We start from the raw sequence: 25,685 nt of genomic DNA on the forward strand, positions 1-25,685 counted from the left end.
TGGTGAGTGAAAATAAAAAGGTAGGCATCCTAATCAACGTCCCCCATTCTCATCTCTTCAGCAACTCTGTCCTGAGTCATCATTTGAATGTTTTTACCTTTTGTCTTTCAAAGCTGTATTTGCATGTCCAGAATGTGTTAAAGACCTAAGCTTTTCAAAGCCTTTTAGAGCGTATTCACTGGAACCAAACCATTTAGATTCAAGTCTCAGTTCTGCCCATGTATGACCTTGGGCAAGTAATTTAAGCTCTCTGTGCCTTAGTTTACACATCCGTAAAATGATGCCTGCCTCAAGGGACTGTTGGGATGATTACAATAATATATGCAAGATACTCAGAACAGTAGCTATAGTAAGTACAATATAAATGTTAGTCATTAATATTAGTTGTTTTCTGTCATGTGGAGACAGGACACAATTGATAAATCCAAATAAAAGAAGTATCTGTGGGAGATAAATGTGATGGGGAAAGTGTGTGTGACAGAGAAATGAGAGCAGTAGGACATTTGCTTCCAGGAATTCAAAACAATATAATTTATTAATTATACATTTAGATATTTGTAATACACACATTTATAGGAAATATGAAACTTATTTAGCATACCTCCATGATTTTGTGTTGATGTTATAAATTTTATTTTAAAATAGTTTAACAAAACTCATCTTGCATTTTAATATTGTAAAATAAAATCCATTATATCAAAATCTCAATCATCTAAAAATTTGTAAAAACCATGATTCAAGTTAATAATTATGTGTTTTGAGATTTGGTGGGTAAACATGATTTCATTTGTCTATGAAGAATTTACTCTGTTCCCTTCTGGCTTTTTCAAGGTTTTCAAAAGTGATCACGCCTCTTGGCAGCTGCAACTTACTCTTTTCTGTTTCCAGTATGTTCTCAGCTTCACCTTAAATAAAGTACAGAAATATGCAAGGTGACAAAAAGGTCATTAGTGTTTTGTGAAAAGGCCAAATTACTATATTCCAGTGACAAGCTGTAACACTGTGTGGAGGCATGCCTCTAAATCTCACACTTAAATATTTTACCTGTTGTCCTCAGGAGAAGCCATCTCCCAAAGGAAGGCCATTCTTTCCTTTGGGAGGAAAAAGGAATTCTGAAGACAGAGAGAGAGATCAGTCAGGGGCACCTGGTTGGCTTAGTTGGTTAAGCCTCTGCCTTTGGTTCAGGTCATCCTGGGATCAAGCCCCACCATCGGGCTCCCTGCTCAGCAGGTCTGCTTCTCCCTCTCGCTCTGCCCCTCTTCCCTGCTTGTGTTCTCTTTCTCTCTCTCTCTACCTATCTTAAATAAGTAAATATATAAATAAATCTTTGAAAGATCAATCAGATGCCATAGGTTTTACTTGACAGAAGACAGCATTTTAAGATGCAGAAGAGAAAGAATACCAAGTAATATTTTTTCCTTGGATGGTAAGCATTAGTTGTGTTTGGAGGGTTTTGGGATGGAGAAACCAAAATATAGTCTTTGCTGTATTGCCCCTTAATATGTGACATGAGAGAAAATAAAGCTTAATGAATTTCTGCTTTTTCAGGAAAGCTAATCTTTTACCCAAAACCACTTGTAAATACCCAAAATAATATTAAATGTTCTTTAGTCTGTATATATACATACACACAAGTATAAGCATTTTTTTTTAAGATTTTATTTATTCATTTGACAGAGAGACAGCGAGAGAGGGAACACAAGCAGGGGGAGTGGGAGAGGGAGAAGCAGGCTTCCTGCCAAGCAGGGAGCCTGATGCAGGGCTCGATACCAGGACCCTGGAATCATGACCTGAGCCGAAGGCAGACGCTTAACGACTCAGCCACCCAGGCGCCCCAAGTATAAGCATTTTTATAAACAATTCCTCTTTGAAGTAATAGCTAGTAATTTCTTAGGCCCAGTTGAAGACTAATTAGCAAAATTAAAAAAAATTATAATATACATTGTTGACATTCTATAAACTTTCCTTGGGAATGAAAGCAAATGTTTCTTTTTAAGTACTTCTCTTTTAGCACACAATTAATTTACATTCTAGACAGAATAGGGCAGGCTACAATTTTCAAATTATAACATTTCAACCATCTGCAATCATATTTTTTTTGCCTCAGTCTTAAATAGTAAGTAAAAATCATTATAAATTATATGTAATTAGACATGGGGCACCTGGGTGGCTCAGCTGGTTAAGCGTCTGCCTTTGGCTCAGGTCATGATCCCAGGGTCCTGGGGTTGAACCCTGCGTTGGGCTCCCTGCTCAGTGGGGAGCCTGTTTCTCCTTCTCCCTCTGCCTGCTCATGCTCTCTCTTGCTCACTCTCTCAAATAAATAAAATCTTCTAAAAAATATATGGAATTATACAGACCTCTGATGACAGACTAAATGTTTCCATGTGATAGTGCCTCACGTATGGCAAATTCTCATGTGTTTGCAGAAAGGCTAATGATAAAGTCTGTCAAACAAGGATTGGGTATATCTTGGGTTTATCACTAGTTAACAGGGCTAAATGTTATAACCTAAACTTTCAAATACCGCAAGTTTCCTGGTAGACTGTAAAGTTGTATTTTTTTTAAACAGAAAATTCCCACCTGTCTTGAAAGTCTAAAATTGTATGTTCTGTGGACTCTGATGGACCTGTAATAAAATTACTTCCCAAATATACAATCATGATGTTCCTAGAAAATAAACTTGTTCTCTATTAGTAATATGTTCAAGTGAATGCATATTAATTTTAATTTTTATGAGGCACTGAGAATTCTAATGTCCATATAAACAATGAAACAGAGTTGAACTCAGACTAATGAATTCTTAAGCAGATGAGTAACATGAAACTGAACATGTTATTGATATGGGCTTTAACATTGGCAAATCAGTTGTGTAGTTAGTTTCCAGCTTAAATGGGATTGTACTCCAAAATTTAGTTTGTGTATCAGTGTTTTAGAACTCAAAGTACATTTTCCCATAGTGATAATGCAATAAATCACTTGCTAGACCACCAACAAAAAACTGTTTAGTCCACAATATAGCTGAACTATGATACCGATAGTGCTTGACCCCAAGGGACCTTTTAGCAGAGTTTCTGTGTGGAAAATTCCCATCTTCAATGGGAATTTTTAAGAACATATAATCCTTGTATCTCCCTAGGCCTGGGAAAGAGATGTTCTACTCCCTAGTCCCAATACCTGCAGAGGAGTCAGCACTTCCTCCTTTCAGGTACCAAATCAGTCCCCACAGAGCTTTAGCGATAGTGATGTGCCCACAGATAGCCCAGGAGAGGAAAGGATGGCAAAAATGAAGGCTTGGGAAAGCACAGTTTCCAATATGCTTTGGGTTGAAGGCTCAAGAAGAAAGGACACGGGCCCCATGAGAGAGTCTTCCTGGTACAGGGATGGCTTCCGAGGCAGCAGTGCTATTTTCTAGGGCACTCAAAGCCAGAGTTCATGAGAGCAGCACGGTGAGGTGATTATTTAACAACCAGCTCTCCAGAAAAACAAATGTACATGAGTTATAAACTTATGAACATAAGTTCATTATTAATTTTACTTATATAAAATAGATGTAGCACATAATTTATAAAAAATAATGAAATGTTCAATATACTTTATTATAAATTTCACATAGCAAATGGATTCTCACGGAATGTTTTGCCTGACTTTTGTTGAACTCTCATATTCATAGCTGAGCTATAGTTGCAATTGATGAGGGAATATAATTCCAACATGAATGATGGTTGGTATTTTCATTTACCCTAACAAACAGGACAAAAGTGGAAACAATGACATATGTTGGAACTTTTTTTGTTTGGGAATGATGTAAACAACTTGGCTGAATCTGATAACAGTTTTTAAATGTTAGGAGAATATTTCCTCAATTGTTTGTGCTATTCACAATGTAATGGCTACTGACACAACAAACATTTAAGCATAATCCGCAGTATTAACATTTGCTTTATCACTTCCTTAAATCTAGATTATGGGTTGGCAGGTTTTCTTAAAAGGGCCAGACAGTAAATAGTTTAGGTTTGTGGGGCCTTACGTCTCTGTTCCAGTAACTCAGCTCTGTCATGGTAACGGGAACACATCCATAGACAATTCAGAAATGAATGGGCATGTCTCTGTTTTAATAAAACTTTACTTTCAAAAACATGTGGCCACCCTGCAGGCCATAATTTGCCAAACCCTGGCTTAGACGGTCAACAAAATAATAATTCAAGCCTTTTTGTGGTATGTGCAGATTCCATGGTATAACTATTCCCACCATGACCAACTTCATGCCACTGAAGTTGGAGTTGTATCTGTTATTTATTGTGTGTGTATATTGTATCTGCATTCTATCACCCAGATACAATAGATAAACATAACTTCAGAGTACAGATAATAGTAAAATAATGAAAAACTGATAAGTTCTGAGTATTTATTGCCATTGTTTTTAATATAATTTAATATTAATATTATTTTTTGTAATTTATTTAATTGTAAGTTTATCTAATTTAATGTTTAATAATGACTGTATTTAATAAACAGCTTACAAATTCCTGAAAATTTGATAGTCAGTTCTTGTGAGCTGGTATGAGCTGACTCCAGCATACTGCTGTGAGAGGGAGCAGAAATGTTGGTCACTGGAAGCTCAGGGAGAGGCGTCTTGTCAGAATGTTCATAAATCAAGGGTCGTAAGAAGAGGATCCTTGAATCAGAAAATGAATCAGGAATACATTCTAGTTTATCAAAGACTGACCTTTCATTCTTTGTAGAAGGGTTCCATATCCTAAGTCATACTGGTATGTGAAGATGAAGCTTAATGGAATAATAGGGAAGAGGAAGGCTGGCTTCTTCCTTCTTATTGCTCTGGTTCAAGAAAAAAAAGAAAAAAATATTAAGAATGACCTGTAAAGGGGCACCTGGGTAGCTCGGTCGTTAAGCGTCTGCCTTCGGCCCAGGTCATGATCTCAGGGTCCTGGGATCGAGTCCCGCATCGGGCTCCCTGCTCTGCTTCTCCCTCTCCCACTCCCTCTACTTGTGTTCCCTCTCTCGCTGTGTCTCTCTCTGTCAAATAAATAAAACCTTTAAAAAAAAAAAAGAATGACCTGTAAATACGTATCTCTATACTCAATGAAAAAAAATTACCTGCTTTTTGGAAGAATGTTCTCCATTTTAGAAGTTACTTAGTTCATTTGAGTCTCCTATGGAAATAGGATTTTCTTACCCACAATGCCTCACCAGATTCTGCAATTCTCAAGGGCAGAATCTGTGATTTGCCCATCTTTGTTTGATGTTGAGGCTCAGATTACTCATTTAAAAAAGATTAAGTATTGATATCTACCCCTTAGGGATTATGGAGATAAATTTGCAGAGGCCTTCTTCTATCTTGGTGTCAAGTCAGTCCTCTCTCTAACTTACATAATGGAGACAAGGATGGAAGAAATCTGAGAAACTAAAGGTAGAATTAACTATTTCTACCCTGGTTCTACAGTTACTTCCAAGTACTAAGCTATAAGGGGTTATATATACAGTATTTGGACCAAAGTCCTATCTTGGCCAACTTGATAGTAATATGATAATGTCAAAAACAAAAAGAAGCTAATTATTTAAGAAAAATTTAAAGTAAATAGCAAACATACCCAGCTGTTAAAGAGATGGCTGCAATGCCAAAAAAGGTTCCAAAATATTTGAGGAATTCCCGAGACCAAGCAATCTGCAAGGCCATTTGTCTTTCTCTCATTTCATTCTGCATCATTAGCTGCCTTTCCAGCTGAGGATGAAACAAATGACAAAGTCTGGTTATTCATCTTTTGATCCTGAGCACGGAGTTAATAATCTGCTTTTCCAGGGGATTTTCATTCTTCAGTTGCTTTGATTTGTCTTTTTTTTTTTTTTTTAAATCTCAGTAGACTTCGACTAAAGTTCTTCTGGATAGCTATCCCCACCTGTCACCTTGGCAGTGAAATCTTCCTGGAATATATACAGAATAGATGTGATATTCTTCTTCTGTGTCCTGAGGTCTCAAATGCATGTGGTCTGGGGCTTTTATTCAATCCTAAAATACATGTTCAGCATATTCTGTCACATGTGAGGAAAGATCTATGTGCCTTTAAATGCAGGTACGTCTTACTGACCTTTATTACAACTTGCACTGAAATTGTTTTGCCTTCCAAATTTATCCAACTGCAAATTGACATTCGTATGGAGTAGCAGGTCCATATCATATTATGATATGATGGTAGAAGGTATTATTCTGAGACATCAATGGAGATTTTTCTTTGCCACTATTCTCTTGATGCCTCAAGTGCTTTGTCACTTTAGTCAGTGTCTTTCACTGCAGTGGAGCAGAAAGCAGGTATAGCCCAGAACACAGAAGGAGACTGGATTTCTGGATGGATTTTTAGAAAACACACAAGAGAAGCAACAGTGTATAAACCCATTATTTTGAGAAAGATTCTTGAGAGAGAAACGTTTTTTAAATTCTAAAATCTTGGGCGCCTGGGTGGCTCAGTTGGTTAAGCGACTGCCTTCTGCTCAGGTCGTGATCCTGGAGCCCCGGGATCGAGGCCCGCATCGGGCTCCCTGCTCGGCGGGGAGTCTGCTTCTCCCTCCGACCCTCTTCCCTCTCGTGCCCTCCATCTCTCATTCTCTCCCTCTCAAATAAAGAAATAAAATCTTTAAAAAAAAAATTCTAAAATCTTGGCACTGTGTATCATTAGCAGAACCTAGAGGAGAGCAAGCATCGAATTCATGATGTAGACCATAGGTTGGGGAGGAATAAGTAATAATGTGTCTCAGTTTTCTCTTCTTGCCTTCTTTATACTGTGAGAAGAAACTGGAAGAGGAAAAAGGAGACTTAAGATATAAAGATGGGGCTTGGTTCCTTGGCCTCTCTTAAGGGTTGAAACTCTGGAGAGTTGTGATGGATTTGGGATTTGGGGATCCCTGGACAGAGAGCACTTGTAGACCTATATTCTGTCAAGAATTCTGGGAAGGGGCAACTAAAGTAGAGCAGAAATGGTTTCAGGGCAGATCTAAGCTTAGAGCAGACCTGAAAGAGGCCACCTAATCTCCCTTAGCTGCCAAGGGGTATGGAGAATGTTTGCAAGGTTTGCATTATCAACCTGAAGAGGGGCACAGTTGGTAGCTGAGAACTGAAAGCAGGTGGCTTACCAGGTAGTCACCAAAATCTAGAGACTGGGGACCCTTTAATAGACACTTAGGTAGAGGCCATAAAACAAGTGCTGGGCAGGGAAAGTGGCTGGATGTCAGAGGATTAGCAGTACCCTAGAGTGCAGAGGTGATGGCCAAACCAACCTGAAACATGGTGGAACACCCAGAACAGATCACCCAGCACTGCCCAGGTTGATCAAACAGAAAATAACTACAGAAGCCTCCTCCAACCAGATGTGCCTTCCCCGTGACCATGCCACTCAAGCTCACTTGGACTCAAACCGAGATGGGGCAGGGAAAAAAATGGACAGAGAAGGGGAGAGGGCCAAGCTGAATTTTAAGAAGTGAGTTTTAAGGTGAAGTAAGTTTTAAGGTGAAGTAACTGAGTCCCTTTGACTTGTCAAAATTAAATTTGCCCTCAGCAGTAGAAATTGAAGTTCATTTTGGGTTCAGTTAGAGAGTAAATAGTGTTTTTGCATACATGATTATTTAGCATGTGAAATTCATCCTTGCTATATTACTTATTTAAAAAACTTACATGATAGTTCATAGTATCCCTCCGAAGTGGTGTAGAATGCATGAATTAATCATTTGTGTTGTTATCAAAAGGCAGCTGAATCCAGTCATGACACAGATGAATGCAAGATCAGCGGTTCTGAATCTTAACTGCACATTGTGAGCATCTAGGGAGCTTTTCAAAATCTCAATGTCCAGGCCCACATGTCAGACCAATAAAATCAGGAGGGACCAATGAAACCAGGATCTGGAGTTAGGACCAGTCATTAGTATTTTTTAAAGGTTGCCACGTAATTCCAGTGTACAGCTAGGATTGAGAACCACTGCCTGAAAAAACTCATAGCCTAGGTTTTTCCCACCAAAGATCAAGCTGAAATATCAGTTGAAAACTGATCCTCTTGGAACTCCCAAAAGATTGGGGACAAGAGTGCTTTTTAAGATGGTGGAACTCATCTGTATGGTACTGTCATGGTGGATACGTGATACCTGCATTTGTCAAAGCCCTTTAAACTTCACAGCACACAGTGAACCTCATTGTCTACAGTAATGGGGCATCCAAGATGGGATTCTGGCACAGAAAAAGGACATCAAGGAAAAACTAGTGAAATTTGAATATGGAATTTATTTAAAAGTGAAATACCAATGTTAATTTCTTAGTTGTGACAACTGTGCCATAGTAATGTAAGCTATTAACGGTAGAGTATACAAAGGGTAGGGTATTCAAGAACTCTGTCCTCATTTTCTGTAAATCCAAAAGTGTTCTAAAATTTATTTTTAAAAATGGTTATGAACAAATCTTATATTCTGGGTCTCTTCTGAGAAGAACAGAGGCACATATCTCCATATATCATAGATAAATTGTGAAAATCAGCAGGATTGTGTATCTGCAACAAACTCTGAGCCTAGATTAAAAAAAACAAAAAAATATGCATACCTTTTCCATGGGCAAACATTTCCTGATGAAAGATGTCATTGAGCTATAATTTTAATTATCAATTCAAGCTTTTTTAACTACCTGTACTTCATAAAATTATGCTTAAAATCATAGGTCTAGATGTAAATACATTTAAAAATTCAAATTAATAAGGGGCACCTGGGTGGCTCAGTTGATTAAGTGTCTGCCTTCAGCTCAGGTTATGAGCCCAGGGTTCTGTAATGCAGCCCCAAGTTGCATCCTGCTCCCTGCTTAGCAGGGAGTCTGCTTTCCCCTCTCCCTCTGCCTGTCCTCCTGCTCGTGCTCTCTCTCTATCAATCTCAAATAAATAAATAAAATCTTAAAAGAACCAAATTAGTTAATTATTTATTACCAAACTTCTTCAGTAGCCATAGAGGGATAATTATGTTGATGCAGTTGTTAATTTATCAATAATAGGCATCATGTAACTAAGTGTACATTTTCACCATTCTTCCAATATTGACACTAATGAGAAATAAGAGCAAAAGAAAACATGTACAGTAAGTTTCCTTAGCAGTCTTTAACCCAAATCATAAATGTAAAATTCTTTATTTTATTTTATTTTAATTAATTAATTATTTTTAAAGTAATTTTAAAAGACTTGTTTAGAAGAATGTTTAATTATAACTCTGTGGTCATATGCCAAGGAATAATAACTAAATCTATGTCAATTTATTTTCCTCCTTGTTTATGTATTTATTTATTTATTAGAAAACCAATTAAAATATAGTGTATTATTAGTTTCAGGGGTAGAATTTAGTGATTCATCAGTTACATACAACACCCAGTGCTCATCACATTAAGTGCCCTCCTTAATGCCCGTCACCCAGTGACCCCATCTCCCCACCCCACCTCCCCTCCAGCAACCCTCAGTTTGTTTCTGAATTAAGAGTCTCTTATGGTTTGCCTCCTTCTCTGATTCATCTTGTTTTGTTTTTCCTTCCTTTTCCCTATGTTCATCTGTTTTGTTTTTCAAATTCCACATATGAGTGAGATCATATGATAATTCTCTTTTTCTGATTGATTTACTTCACTTAGCATAACACCCTTTAGTTCTATCCATGAGGTTGCAAATGCAAGATTTCATTCTTTTTGATGGCTGAGTAATATTCCATTATATGTATATACCACATTTTCTTTATCCATTCATCGACGGACATTTGGGCTCTTTCCGTATTTGGGCTATTGTGGACATTGCTGCTATAAACATTGGGGTGCATGTGCCCCTTTGAATCACTATGTTTGTATCCTTTGAATAAATACCCAGTAGTGCAATTGCTGGGTTTTAGGGTAGCTCTATTTTCAGCTTTTTGAGGAGCCTCCATCCTGTTTTCCAGAGTGGCTGCACCAGCTTGCATTCCCACCAACAATGTTGGAGGGTTCCCCTTTCTCCGCATCCCCGCCAACATCTGTCGTTTCCTGACTTGTTAATTTTAGCCATTCTGACTGGTGTGAGGTGGTATCTCATTGTGGTTTTGATTTTTATTTCCATGATGCGGTGGGATGTTGAGCATTTTTTCATGTGTCTGTTGGCCATTTGTATGTCTTCTTTGGAAAAGTGTCTGTTCATGTCTTCTGCCCATTTCTATTTTAAAAGAATTTTAGATCTTTTCATAATACTAATTTTTTTGTCTCTGTTATTTTTTGGTTTTGCTTTACAGAACAATTTGAAATTAGAATGTTTCAGATTCTGACTTCAGACTAGTGACCTTACAGGTCTATCTGATACTACTTTAACAATTATAGAACCATAGTTAATTTTAAATAGAACGTAATAAAAGGGAGCTAGCTTATTAGAAATAATTGTATATAGTAGGAGAAACCACATTCTGACCATCTGCATAAAACTGTTATATCTGCGGGCGCCTGGGTGGCTCAGTTGGTTAAGCGACTGCCTTCAGCTCAGGTCATGATCCTGGAGTCCCGGGGTCGAGTCCCGCATCTGGCTCCCTGCTCGGCGGGGAGTCTGCTTCTCCCTCTGACCCTCTTCCCTCTCGTGCTCTGTATCTATCATTCTCTCTCTCTCAAATAAATAAATAAATAAAATCTTAAAAAAAAACTTTGCTCTTTCTTATTTTAATTCTTCAGTTTTTTTGTTTAAAAAATATTAAGAACAGCCACAGAATTACTGATCTCAGTAATTTGTCGATCTCTTGAGTTTCAGAAGGGACAGTTACATAAAGGTCCACAGACCACTTAATGCAAGTTTTCCTTGCATTTTGTATTAATAATACAATGATTAAATTTTACTTGGACACATAAAACATTTTCAGAGCACAGAGAAGGCAATGACAGTGTCCTATAAATTATCTTCATTGCATTTTTTTATATTGAAGCCTTTTCTATTTTGAGAAATAATTAGGCCATTCTCAAAAAAATTCAATTATTTCTGTGTTTTTAGTTTCCAGTGGTCTCTTAACTTATGCATAATGTATTCCCAAGTAACAGAAAAGTTCTATTTTTATTTGCTTAATTGGGCAATGCCAAAAAGTATTCTATGTGTGCTGCCACAAAAGAGGTTTATTTTTACCAGAAATGAAAAAATTTTGTATTTGTCTTTGCGTTTGTTAAATTAACAGAAACATTATTGATACCCTCTAAACTAAAAGCAAAATCAGAATTTCAGATAAACAGAAAAGAAACTAAGATTGTTAAAGCAACTGTAATGAAAGCTCTGACAAGTAGATTTATCCTTAAATTGCTCTACAGATATTTTAAATGCTCAACATTTAATCCAGAAGGGGAAATGAGTAATAAGTTTGAGCTTTAAAAAAGGGCACTATTTTTTTATGAATGACTTATGAAAATAATTGAACATAAACAAAGTTATAGTAGTATTTAGAAGCTTAAAAGGTTTGCTTGTACAGCATCTTGTTACACATCTTCCTATAAAGATTTAACACAATTAAATCCATTTTTACTCCCAGATGTTTGTAAATAGTAAGGTCACCCTAAGTAAAAAATACAAATGCCAGTTTGGCAAAAACCCTTTATGTTAAGCTGTGGATTCCAAAATGTATTGACTCTGGTCAGATGTGAAGCCCAGCTGCATGGAAGTCTGAGAAATTTGCCTTTGGCTTTCCAGCCTCTGTTGTATTGGTAGGCACTCTGTAAGGGAGTTGGAATGGAACAGAAGTTAAACGATCCAATCAGCATTAACTGCCACAGAAGGTATTATCTCAGTTTACAGTTAAGGAAACTGATTATTAAGTTTGAGTGATTTTCCCTGTGGCTTTGCTTACTGAATAGCAGACCTGGGATTCTTACCCAGACCTGCCTGTCCCAAAGTCCAAATTTGCAGTCTATTGTAAGTATACTTGCAATAATCAAGTCAGTGTAGAAAATCGAGGTGAATGGACAAGGTATGTGATTACCATCTGAAAAGCCATTAGCGTTCCATATTAATTAATGACAGAATTTTAGAAAGACTGAATAAAGAGCTCTAAATTGACCTGGGGTGCAGACTGACCTAAATTATTCTGCTTAAATCTCTTTGAAAAAACCTCAACAACCCACTGCCTCCAATTTCTCACCAGCATTTCATGCCTCCCTTCCCTTAGTGATTTCAGTGTTCACCACTCTCTGAATGTGAGCCTCCCAAGGTCCTTATAAGACCCCCTTCTCAATGCTATATCTAATTCGTCAGAGAACTGGGAGGCACCACCACTTCCAAATAATGACCATGGTCTGCAGACTTGACTGTCTAAACATTTCTTGAGAGATGTGGCCTCCCATATCCTGTGGCACAGGCATGGGTTTGGGGCTCCAGGCCAAGAGCCCTGAGAGAGAACAAGGCCAGCCCATGGCTTTTTTTTTTTTAATTTTATTTGAGAAAGAGAGAGAGGACACGTGCATGCACTCGAGCATGAGCAGTGGGGAGGGGCAGAAATAGAGGGAGAAGCAGATTCCCCGCTGAGCAGGGACCGGACAAGACAACACAGGGCTCCATCCCAGGACCCGAGATCATGACCTGAGCGGAAGGCAGATGCTTACCGGGCTGAGCCACCCAGGCGCCGCCCCCCAGCCAATGGCTTTATAAGGAAAATAGTGTCTGTGCTCAGGAAGAGGGCAGAATGGAAGTTCTGAAAGGTCCAGACCTGCTCCCCTTCTCACAGAAAGGGATACAAAGGGATACAAAGGGATACAAAGGAATACAAAGGAAAAAGGCGACTCCTAAAAACAGATGAGCGCTGGAGCCTTTTCAAGAAAAGGTCCTTCAGATCCTCTGTTTACATTCCCCCAGAATTTCCTGCTTAGCCATCTCCTCTTGGTCTTCCAGCTCCTCGTGATATCATCACCTTGTAGTTTCCGACTATCACCGCTTGCAGATGACTTCTGAATTCTAAATCTCTCCTAGAACTCTTTTTAGTGGTAGATACTATTTCCAGCTGCCTTCTGGGCACCTCCCCTGGGACACTGATAGGCCGGTCTTAACCAAAATGTCTCTGCGTATCTCTTGAATCCAGTCTCTTTCTTCTCGGCTGTCTTTGGTCTAGCTCCAGCCCAGACCATCATTGTCCACCAACAAAAGCACAGTGTTACCGCCAACAGTGTTCTCTGTTCCTAGTTTCTTCCCCATCCCATCTATTTTTTAATACTTCTCTCTTTATCTTTATTTATACTTATATTCCTGTCTTAAAAAGGATTCTTATATTACTTTCCTGCTGAAAAACTTTCACTGGTCCTTTAATTCCTAGACATGACTTGGCCTTTAAAAATTCTACTCTGGTTTACCTTTTGCTGCATGTCCTGCCGGTCTTCTCCTTGACTCCAGCCACCAGCCTCCCCTGTCCCAACCACGGTCACCTTTCCAGCACATTTTTGCTTATGGAAGGAGACAGCCTTTGCGGTTGCATGGACTAGGTTCAAATTCTAGTTATGTCACTGACTTGCTATGTGATTGTGGATAAGACCCCTAAATGTCTTGACTCCAATTTCTCTATCTTTAGGAGCAACATAGCTATCTTACAGGGTGTTTTTATAAATAATGTGGCATATTGCAAGGGACTGGTGCACCACAGCTATTGGTGTGTGGTAGCCCCTTTGTCTTGCTTTTCCCTCTTATCTCCTGTCCCTGGTGGATACTTAGACTTAGAGCCTTATTCTTTCACTTTCTTCACTCTCTCTTTCTTGGAGAGTTTACCTGTTTTCCTGACTTTAAAATCCTCTTTGCTAAAGGCCCCCACATCTCTTTCTGGAGCCCCGTCTACTCACTGAGCAGTGCTGCCGGCTGCAGCCATCTACCTAGCTTTCCTGGCACTGTCCTGAATTCACCACTCCCTACACTCCAGTCATTGTTTCCTCCTGACCAGCTGCTCTGCCAGCTCCTTGTATTCCTCCCAGGGGATGAAAACTTTGGCTTCATATTCACCTTACCCCTCTTCTTAATCCCCCAGGTATCTAATTCAGAAATTCCAACTTTTCTTTTGAAATCTCCCCTTTTCTCCATTCTTGTCACCTCCCCTGGAATCCAAGTCCTTATCACCTCAGACCTTGGCTACTGCAGTGACCCATGCTAGCCTTATATGTCTAGCCTGTGGTATAAGTCTTATTAACAAAAGCACTGTGGTCCAGAGGTTACTGCTGCACACTCTGGGGCAGACTGCCTGCATGTGAAGCCTAGTTCTGTCACTTGCAAGCTGTCTGGATTTTGGTGAGTTCTTGCATCTTTCTGTGCCTCAGTTTTCTCATCTGTAAAATGGAACAAATGGCAGTGCCTAACTTTTAAAGAGTTGTTGTAAGGATTAAATGAGCAAATACTTGCAGAGGCCCAGAGCAGAGCTTTAATAAGGGTTCAATAAAAATTAGTTGCTATTATTTGCCTAGAAAATAGATATAAAATTTTAAGATTGATTTTTTAAAAATATCAATTCTGCTCCTGTTGCTGTCCTGCTCAAAACTTGTAATGCTTCTCTTTTTGCACAGACCAGGTCTGTGCCCTCAGACAACCTTATTTTCCGCCGCAACCCTTCCCAGCTCTGCTCGGCCTGCCCTCCTGCAGTTTTCTAGATGGGACTCCAGCCCTCTCTTCCCAGCCCTGTGACCACAGAAGTCAGAACATATCTAGGCTTCAGTTTTCTCATCTGTAAAATGGGCACAGTAACAGTACCTACCTCATGGGTTTATTTTCTTAGGAGACTAAAAAGAAATTATGTATACTGAGAATCTTTTCTTTCTTTCTTTTATTTATTTTTTTAACATGCCTGGGGTGGTTGGAAGAAAGCATGTTTGTATGGGAAGAGCAGAAGCAGCTTTACATGGTATCAATCAGAAATGCATTTCTGTAACTCTTGAAGCCTAGGGAAGTAAAAATGTGTTTCAGGGGGAAAAGACAAAATCTCCACAGAAATGAACATATTATTCCTAAAAGCTAATGGCTGTTGAGTCATTCACTTCCTATAACAGTCTGTTTGGCAGATGTTACTAACATCCCCGTTTTTCCAGAAGAAGAAACTGATGGTAAGAATGATGAGGTGACTCGCCAGTATGTGTAGTTCTGTATGTACTGGGTTTTCTTTTCCCTCTTATATAAAGACACTGTTGCTCCAGAAGTTTAGAAGTCACATGCAAATTTGTAGAATGAGTGCTTGGCAAGGCTAGAGCTCCTTCTCTGGACTGTTAATCCAATGTTCTCAATAAAACCCATCTTCCCTAATATTTATTTTCAGATAATAGGTCATGCTGTTCATTTAGGAATCGAAAAATGTTTTACATAACCTATTTAATTCATAAGATGTTTGCTTCATTGCACATGTAACTTACCCAATCATCAATAACTTCTTTGTAGAGTGAACGTTGAATGTTGTCACAGCTGGTTACAAATGGAGTTGCAATCTCCCAAAGGTTAGCCTCGCATCTTAATTTTTGTCAGTTGATAAGAACAGGCCAAAAAGAGTTCCGGCAGAGAGCGAGGTGAGAAGCGCAGCGCGGCCGTCTGTCCCGGGGCCCTGCAGGCCCCCCGGCCTCAGGCCGGCGGGTGCCCTGGGGGGCCCGGGGACAGGTCACGGGCTCTGACCCGCAGAGACCCAGCGCCCTCGCCGCAGCCGTCCGCCGGCCAGACGCAGGCCGTGAAGCAGCCGCGAGGCTCTCCCCACCCCCACTCCCACCCCCACTGCGGTGCCGATGGCGGCGGCCTCTCGGGGCCCAGGCCTCGCCAGCTGCCCACTCCCCTGCCCCGACTCTGCGGGCCCTGCGCGCAGCCCCCGCTCAGCCAGCGGGCACGCGGCACCTTCGGACGTCGGGTGTGGCGGGGCAAGAAGAACGGCGGCCACTCGAACGCCGCGGACGGCCGTTGGGGCCGCCGAGGGCCTGAGAAGGCGGGTCTGCGTGGACGCAAGCTCGACCACCCTTGGGCCTTGGAGCCCCACAGAGCTGGGCTCTGGGATGACCAGCCGTCCCCACTGGACGAAACCTCACCTTCTACGGAGAACAGTGGACAGAGGCCCAAACGGGCCCGGACGGTGAGCGAAGCCCCTGTCGACGACGGGTGGAGCGGTTAACGGGCCGTAGGCGGTTGGTCCTCGTTCTACCAGACGTTGACGTTGGAAGATCGAAATGGGAGAATTACGTACCGCATTTGGCCAATAGGAAGACCACCCTTTGGGAAGATTTACTGGCCGTTTTTAGAAGGCCTGTGTATATAATATGAAAAAGCTGCTCTCAACTTTCCCCCCAACCTTTTAAAAGAAAACTTTTGCCACATCTAGGCCTTCTAGATGTAAAGAGGTTGCCGACATATGATAAAGTAGAGTTAGAAAAATCACACGTCTTGTAAATGCCTATTTGTTTTTTTAAAAAATCATAGAAAACTAATGTCTTTTGGAAATGACTTTGGAAATGGAATTGTTAGACCACTTCTAGAAGCGACATCAGGAGCGACACACGTCCACGTTTGTTCAGTGGGTAAGAGGAAGGAGACGACCTTGAGGAGGAAGAAAAGAAGGTTCTGTGCCAGACTGGTCATATTTAGAAGACATTTTCATATTACAACCATTGTTTTGTGTGTGCGTTTTATTCCTCAACTACTGTATATATAGTTGACAATGCTAAGAACTTTTTTGAAATATCTAGTCTTTCTAGATGTTCTGAAGTGCCTGCTACATGTTAAAAATAGAGATAGTAAAAAGACATTCTTGTAAATATCCTTTTAACATTCATATGAAATGCTGTTTAATTTGGGGGGAATGGCCAAACCACCTCTTTGAATAGTACACATTGTGTTTGTGCACTGGTCCAAAGGAGGAGGGAGGAGAAGGAAGTGCAGAGAGCTCTGCCAGTGTGTTTATAATGAGGGAAGATAAACCATTGTCCTTTATGTTCCTGCATTTGGTTTTACTTAGCTGTGTATGTATATAGTGTATATACTGGACAAATGAGTCCTAATTTTCAACATCTAGTCTTTCTAGATGTTAAAGAGGTTGCCAGTGTATGACAAAAATAGAATTAGTAAACTAAAAAAAAAAAAAAGGCCAAAAAATAAAAACAAAAAGAAATACAGAAATGCTACATTTTGAGCAATATCAGGGAATCAGCTGTTCATATTTAAAAGCATTATCCAGAGGACTCAAATACACTCCTTTAAGCTAGAAAATTTGCAAAACATTTCTAACCATTTTAATAGATGTTTGTCTAAAAGCTATATACTGCTTTTACTCTGGTCTACAGTGTAATATGCTATTGCCTTCATAATAGAATATAGCAAACCAAAGTTGTTTGATGGCTTATTTATATATAAATTTAGTCAGTTAGTGGTTATATATCCTTTTCCAGGAAGGTTTGGAGGTGGTTTGAACATTAGGAGACTTCCTTTTGTAAAGATCACAGAGTCATCATTAGTTCTCCTGTGCTGTAATGCAGGAGTGCTGCCAGAGTCCGCTGAGTAGCCCTGGGCCTCTGTGTCTACCTTCTGTCTCCTCCTATATCAAGTAGTTACTTCTCATTCTTAGTAGCAAATCCTCTTCTAAGCACCAGTCTCTCCTGGATTCCCTCTCTACTCTGTGTCTTCCTTTCGTTCTGCCTCAATGATCTGTTGCCTTTAATTGTCTTAGGGACAGTAAGGAAGCAAAGCTTGTTAGAACTGTGTATAAAATAAAAATACATACATTCCTAATACATCCTAATGAAGACCTGAAAGTCAGGGGTTTCCTGTGGGTGTGTTGCATGCATTTTAGAACATGACCTTGTGATAATTATTTGGTTCTTTTGTCTTTGTACTGTTACTGTGCCCATTTTACAGATGAGAAAACTGAAGCCTAGATATGTTCTGACTTCTGTGGTCACAGGGCTGGGAAGAGAGGGCTGGAGTCCCATCTAGTATTTCTTCTTGCTTCTTCATCATGTTCCAGATAAGAGGTTGTCAAATAGATGACTTTGGTCTAATCAGATGCCATTATAGTCAAAATAAAAAGGGGAGTAATATTGTTTACACCTCTTATAATAAGAGCCAGAAAATTTGTGAAGTACTTATTTTCAGGAATTGAGCCAAAGCAAAAGAGAAGTAAAACAAAATAAAACAAAAAGACAAAACTAACCCCCCACCAAATACAATTAGTTTCCCTTCTATCTTCTCAATGAGTTGTGCTTCTAATCCTATGTTTTGATAACTTAGGGGAAATCCTGAAACTGAGGGTTTTTATCCAATAAAAAGTACTTTTGTACTTTCATATGGTTTTATTACATTCAGAAATGTTCTAAATCTAAAATAAGTCTTCCAAAATGCTTCAGAAGATGGAGGAATCCAGAGCAAGAAACAAATAAGGGTGATTAAAAGCTATGTTGAGCAAAGGCCTTCCCACCTGGTTGGCAGAAATTTTTAAAACATTTTTTTTTTTGACAAGCTGATTCTGAAATTTCCTTGGAGGAGGAAATATACAGCAAAATGGATGAACCTCAAGAATATTATGCTTACTGAAAGACGCTGGACACAAAAGACCATGTATTGTATAATTCCATTTATGTGAAAGGTCCAGAAAAAGCAAATCTGTAGAGAGACAGAAAGTAGATTAGTGATTTTCTGGGTCTGGTATTGGGATCAAAGACTTACTATATGAGCACAAGGGAATTTTTGGAGATGATGGAAATGTTCTCAAACTGGATTATGGTGATGGTTGTATAACACTATAAAATGTACTAAAAATCATTGAACTGCATCCTTACAATGGGTGGATTTTATACTATATATATCACACCTCAACAAAGGTGTTTAAAAAAACAGAAATGGGACATGGTACCCTTTCACCATCAGTCATGATAGGTAAGTAACAGCATGTGTTTATTTTTAATCATCATTAAAAACAAGGAAGATGTGTGGTGATATAGTTGCCTGACTACGTAATTATTCCTGCATCTTTAAAAAGGTCTTTTTTGATGGCTAACAGACACATGAAAAAAATGTTCACATCACTAGCCATCAGGGAAATACAAATTAAAACCACAATGAGATATCACCTTACGCCAGTTAGAATGGCAAAAATTAACAAGACAGGAAACAACAAATGTTGGCGAGGATATGGAGAAAGGGGAACCCTCTTAAACTGTTGGTGGGAATGCAAGCTGGTACAGCCACTCTGGAAAACAGTATGCAAGTTCCTCAAGATGTTAAAAATAGAGCTACCCTACGACCCAGGTATTGCACTACTAGGTATTTACCCCAAAGATACAGATGTAGTGAAAAGGGCCACATGTACCCCAGTGTTCATAGTGGCAATGTCCACAATAGCAAAACTGTGGAAGGAGCCAAGATGCCCTTCAGCAGATGAATGGATAAAGAAGATGTGGTTCATATATACAATGGACTGTTACTCAGCCATCAGAAAGGGTGAATACCCCCCATTTGCATCAACATGGATGGAACTGGAGGGGATTATGCTAAGTGAAATAAGTCAAGCAGAGAAAGACAAGTATCATATGGTTTCACTCATATGTGGAACATAGGAACAGTGCAGAGGACCACAGGGGAAGGGAGGGAAAACTGAATGGGAGGAAATCAGAGAGGGAGACAAACCATGAGAGACTCTGGATTCTGGGAAACAAACTGAGGGTTACAGAAGGGAGAGGGGTGGGGGAATGGGGTAACCAGGTGATGGGTATTAAGGAGGGCACATATGGCGATGAGAACTGGATGTTATACGCAACTAATGAATCACTGAACACTACATCAAAAACTAACGATGTACTCTATGTTGGCTAATTGAGCATAATAATAAAATAAAATAAAAAGGTCTTTTGTGTTCCACTCTCAGTAATTGTTAAAAAACATCTGAACTACTTGGTAAGGAATAATTCTATTCAGATGCAAAGACTTTATAATTTTATAATAAAACATTTCATCTTTACATTTATTAAAGAGGGGAGGAAAGACTGTTTAGCACTGTATATGTTCCTCTTTATAAATCATTACTTTTAAGCTTCATATTCCATACATTTTCTATTCTCATACTAAAACATACCAAATTTTCCTTGCAGTTGCAAGAGGTGGGGAGAATATTGTTTTTTTTCTTTCTTAATGGTTCTTTATTCTCTCCAAGTTTTCTTATTACTAATACTAATATCACCCTCCCTGGGTATGAGATGCTTACTTACCCTAAAGAGGTGCAATCTACACCACAGCAAATTTTTGGTCAAGAGGGTGAGTTGAAGTGATTTGCCTTCCTTTAAAACATTGCTGAACTATCAGCCTGTCACTGTTTTTGCAACGAAGTGGGGAGCTCAGCTTGTATGGTTGTTACATCTGGAGATTCTTTTATTTAGAAGAAAATGTATTTGTACAGAGGCTAAAATCAGAATCCAATTAATATCAGAAAGTTAATCTAGTGATATAATGATTACTAATAGGAAGAATTCATGGGGCAGGTCATCTCCAATTCTAACGAATTTTAGGCAAACCTTTAAATTAGAAGTTTCTTATTTAAACCTGATTTCAACATAAAGACAAAAGTAGGTTGTGGAAAGAATTCTTTACCTGGTTATTCATTTCTGGGAAATAATAATACCAATACTCATGTTCACATGTGATTTTAAAAATAAAATACCATCTCATTATTATAAGAAAGATGGGTATTAAGGAGGGCACGTATTGCATGGAGCACTGGGTGTTATATGCAAACAATGAATCATGGAACACTACATCAAAAACTAATGATGTAATGAATGGTGATTAACATAATAAAATAAAATTTAAAGAAAAAAGAAAATAACCATTAATTCCTGAAAGGGAAAAATTGTTATTTTTACATCTGTCCTTTTCTGATGTGTGTGGGTCTAAGAGTTCTATAGAAAGGTGAGCCTGATCCAGTCATAACCAATAAATCTTAGATTTGCTGCTGCTTAATCCCTGCAGTGACACTCATTCCTCCTGCAATATAATGCTAAATAAAAACCCAAACTGAATAGCCACAGATAAGGAGAGGTCAAATTGGGAAACATAAGCATAAATGTAGAGTTTTATGCCATAAAATTTTCTTCTATAATCCTCCTGAATGTTTTTGCTTAATGAGAAAGAGGTACATTTTTTGTTTTGGCTGTTTATTCACACTGACTTCTTTTTTTGAAGACTAAAGCCTAATTTGATAGTACTGATAAGCTAAGATGGGAAGTATTAAAACAATAGTGGCTTAGTATCAGCTCACAGTGGGCGGGGGGAAAAAAGGCCACAGAAAAGACAGTGTGTTGGAAAGGGAAAGGCATGAGCTTTCATGAAAGATACTGGCATCGTTAATTCTTAGTTTGGAAGAAGATAGCACTCCTTGTGTCAGATCAAATAGAAAATGAATTCCAGGTGAATCAAAGCTTTAAATGTACCAAATGAAATGATAACTATATCATAAGTAAAGTTTGGAGATTGCTTGTATAACCTTAGAGAAGCAAAGACCTTTACAAGGAAAGGAGGAAACACGAAGGAAGAGATGAACAGATTTTATACATTAAAAATGAAAAAGTCACTACTTCATACCCATTAGGATAGGATGGCTATCATTTAAAAAAACATACAGAAAATAACAAGTGTTGGCAAGAGGCAAAGATGTGAAAAAACTGGAATTGCTGTTGGGAATATAAAATGGTGCAGCTGCTATGGAAAATGGTATGAAGATGTCTCAAAAAAAATTTAAACATAAAATTACCATATGATCCAGCAATTCCACTTCTGGTTATATTCCCAAAAGCAATGAAAGCAGGGACTGGGATAAATATTTGTACACCCCTATTCACAGCAGCATTATTTACAATAGCCAAAAGGTGGGAGCAACTCAAATGTCCATTGACAATTGAATGAATAAAAAAATGTGGCATACACACACACACACACACACACACACACACACACACACACTGGAATATTATTCAGCTTTAAAAAGTAAGGTGTAGAAGAATATATAATATGCTACCACTGTGTGCACACATGCACGCACATGTGCACGCACATGCACACACACACGTGTTCATATTCATATACACCTGCCTCTGTATGGACTGTCTGTGAAAACTTTTTGAGAAACTAGTAACAGTGATTGCATCTGAGGAGGGAAACTAGATGGCTGGGGACAGGGGTGGAAGGAAGTTTTCACTATATATTCTCTTGTTCTTTCAGAATTGTGTGTCATATGCACATGTTAACTATTCAAACATAATTTTTATAAAGAAAGAAAACAAAGCCCCCAAGCCCCATTTCAGACTGAACCTGCACTTGAGCTATCTGGGAAGCTAAATATTTGTTTTCATACCCAACAAGAGGGCAGTGGATAAGTGGGTAATGGAATATTCATATAACGAAATATTCTGCAGCCTTAACAATGACTGTCCACATTGTGAAGGCTATCCACGACACTGGAAAATGCATAGACAATGTGTCAAATTTAAAAAGCAAGATATAGAATTTTATATAGAGTATGATAGCAGTTAGATAAACTTAAAATGTAGCACAAAAGAAATGACTGGGGAAAATGTTAAGCATGATTATGTCAGAGCCATAGCACTATGGTAATATTTTCTTCCTTCTACATATATTTTACAATTTTTTGTTTATGAGCTCTTTCATCATTTTTGTTGTTTATTTATAATTGACATATTATATTATTTCAGGTATGCAATATATAGTGATTCCATGCTCTTATACATTACAAAATGATCACCTCAATAGCTCTAGTTACCATCTTTCACTACACAAAGTTGTTACAGTTTTATTGACTAGATATCCTATGCTGTACATTACATCCATATGACTTTTTATTTAATAACTGAAGTTTGTATCTCTTAATCCCCTTTACCTTTTTCACTCATGCCAACACCCCTTTCCCCTTCAGCAATCATCAGTTTGTTCTCTGTATCTATGAGTCTGTTTCTACCTTGTTTTGTTTGATTTTTTTAGATTACACATATAAGTGAAATCATAACATTTGTCTTTCTCTGACTTATTTCACTTAGCCTAATACTCTCTAGGTCCATCCATATTGTTGCAAATGGCAAGATCTCATTCCTTTTAATTAGCGTGAAATATTCCATCATATATATAATTATATATATATATATATACACCACCTCTTCTTTATCCATTTGTCTATCAGTGGACACTTAAGTTGCTTTCATATATTAGCTGTTCTAAGTAATGCCACAGTGAACATAGGGATGCATATATCTTTTTGAATTACAGTTTTCATTTTCTTTGGATAAATACCCAGAAGTAAAATTGTTGAATCATATGGTATTTCTATTTTTAATTTTTTGAGGCACCTCCATACTGTTTTCCATAGTGGCCTACCAATTTACATTCCCACCAACAGTGTACAAGGGCTCTTTTTTCTCCACATCCTCACCAACACTTACTATTTCTTGTCTTTTTGATACTAGCCATTCTAACAGGTGTGAGGTGATACCTCATTGTGGTTTTGATATGCATTTCCCTGATGATGAGTGATGTTGAACATCTTTTCATGTGCCCATTTGCCATCTGTATGTCTTCTTTGGAAAAATGTCTATTAGGTCTTCCACCCATTTTCAATTGAGTTGGTTATTCTTTTGTTATTGAGTTGTATATATTCTTTATATATTTTTGATATCAACCCTTCTTTGGATATATCATTTGCTAATATCTTCTCCCATTCCGTAGGTTTCCTTTTCATTTAGTTGATAGTTTCCTTCACTGTGCAAAAGCTTTTTTGGTTTGATGTAGTCCCATTTGTTTAGTTTTGCTATTGTTGCCCTTGCCTGAGGAGACATACCCAGAAAAATATTGTGACTACTGATGTTATAGAGCTTACTATGTTTTCTTGTAGGTTTCAGGTTTTACATTTAAGTCTTTAATCCATTTTAAGTTGTATTTTTGTGTATGATGTAAAAAAGTGGTCCAGATTCATTCTTTTGCATGTGTCTGTCCAGTTTTCCCACTACCATTTATCAAAGAGATTGTTTTTTTCCTGGTATGTTCTTGCCTCTTTTGTTGTAGATTAATTGACCATATAAGTATGGATTTATTTCTGGACTCTCTGTTCTGTTCCATTGATTTTTGTGCCAATATCGTACTGTTTGGATTACTATAACTTTGTAGTATAGTTCGAAATCAGGGAACTTGGTACCTCCAGCTTTGTTCTCCTCTCAAGATTATTTTGGCTATGAGGGGTCTTATGTAGCTCTGTACGAATTTTATTATGTTTTCTGGTTCTGTGAAAAGTGCCATTGGTATTTTGGTAGGGATTGCATTGAATCTGTAGACGGCTTTGGGTAATTTGGACATTTTTAACAATATTAATTCTTCCAATCCATTAGCATAGTATATCTTTCCATTTATTTTCTGTTATCTTCAATTTCTTTCATCAATGTCTTCAGCATATAGGTCTTACCTTCTTTGTTAAATTTATTCCTAGGTATTTTATTCTTTTTTATGTACTTATAAATGGGATTATTTTCTTAATACCTTTGATAGTCATTATTAGTGTATAGCAATGCAGCAAATTCTGTATATTAATTTTGTATCTTACACTTTACTGAATTTATTGGTTCTAATAGTTTTAGGGTGGAGTCTTAGGGGTATTTTTTTAGTTTTTTTTTAATATATAGTATCATGTCATCTGCAAATAGTGACAGTTTTACTTCTTCCTTTCCAATTTGGATGTGTTTTATTGTTTTTTTCTTGCCTAATTGTTGTGGCTAGGACTTCCAATACTATGTAGAATAAAAGTGGCAAGAGTGCTCATCCTTGTCTTCTTCCACATCTTAAAGGAAAAGGTCGTGGCTTTTCACTGTTGAGTATGATATTAGCTGTGGGTTGGTCATATATGGCCTTTATTATGTTGAAGTAAATTTCATCTATACCCATTTTCTCGAGAGTTTTTATCATAAATGGATGTTGAATTTTATGTATTGATTAATTTTGTTTATTTTATAATGAAAGAATTATGTTAAAATGGAAAAATATAAGTAGGGATTCCTGGGTAGTGAGATGATGGACTATTTTTTTATGATTATCTATATAAAAATAAACTAGTAATATTTTTTAAAAAGAATACATCTATAATGATGTCTGGAAAACAAGGAAGGGTGCCATCAACAAGCAAGGAATTTTGAGGAATTTCTGAAAGAGAAGAGAGCAGATGGGATCAGAATGATGGTAAAATCAGAGTAGAAGAAACTAAAACCTAAAACAGACTCAGGGGAGGACACTTCTACCTATAAGAATGCTGGAGAAGCTTCAAGCTTGGGGAATTAAATAACTACCTATAAATGTAACTATAAAGGTTATCCCTGCCCTCTAACACAGAGAGAAAAGTGGCAGTGTTTGCCCCTAGTCAAATTTTCTCCGAAGTGGAAAATTTCTTGGAGGAAGCTCCTTTTCTTGGGGATGGGATCAGAGGTAGAAGAAGTATTATTGAGGCAATTCTGGACTTCAGTAACAGACAGACAAGGAGGACATTTTTTAAAAAGTAGGTTCATTTAGTCTTGAGTATGACACCATGCTCCATTCCCAAAGCGAATCTTTGTTTGACAGTTATGGGGTTCTTCAGCCTGCTCCTTGCTCAACCACCCTAAAGAGCAGCTCTTGTGTTGGCACATGTCATTGTACAAAGCCCACAGACTTCAGAGG

General features: G+C 38.2%; 1 protein-coding gene across 8 annotated transcripts in view; it reads right to left on the reverse strand.

Annotated features, from left to right (window-relative positions):
• Positions 1 to 514: 514 nt before the first annotated feature.
• Positions 515 to 25,685, reverse strand: part of PLGRKT (plasminogen receptor with a C-terminal lysine) — a 51,658-nt gene continuing 26,487 nt past the window's right edge. For 6 of the 8 annotated variants that reach the window (XM_073878155.1, XM_073878160.1, XM_073878159.1 and 3 more), the window contains exons 4-7: positions 18,522 to 18,593; positions 5,610 to 5,740; positions 4,727 to 4,836; positions 515 to 905 (exon numbers count right to left, since the gene is read on the reverse strand). In XM_073878155.1, coding sequence (XP_073734256.1) covers positions 784 to 905; positions 4,727 to 4,836; positions 5,610 to 5,740; positions 18,522 to 18,593 — 435 coding nt within the window. In that variant the 3' untranslated portion in view covers positions 515 to 783. Of the gene's footprint in view, positions 906 to 4,726; positions 4,837 to 5,609; positions 5,741 to 6,104; positions 6,359 to 18,521; positions 18,594 to 25,685 lie in introns of all 8 variants that reach the window. The other 2 variants (XM_073878161.1, XM_025891451.2) reach the window with 2 other exon arrangements.

The sequence above is a fragment of the Callorhinus ursinus genome, unplaced genomic scaffold (genome assembly GCF_003265705.2).
Source record: "Callorhinus ursinus isolate GAN/ISIS: 27379988/994484 unplaced genomic scaffold, GSC_fseal_2.0 scaffold28, whole genome shotgun sequence".
Classification (NCBI taxonomy): Eukaryota; Metazoa; Chordata; class Mammalia; order Carnivora; family Otariidae; genus Callorhinus; species Callorhinus ursinus.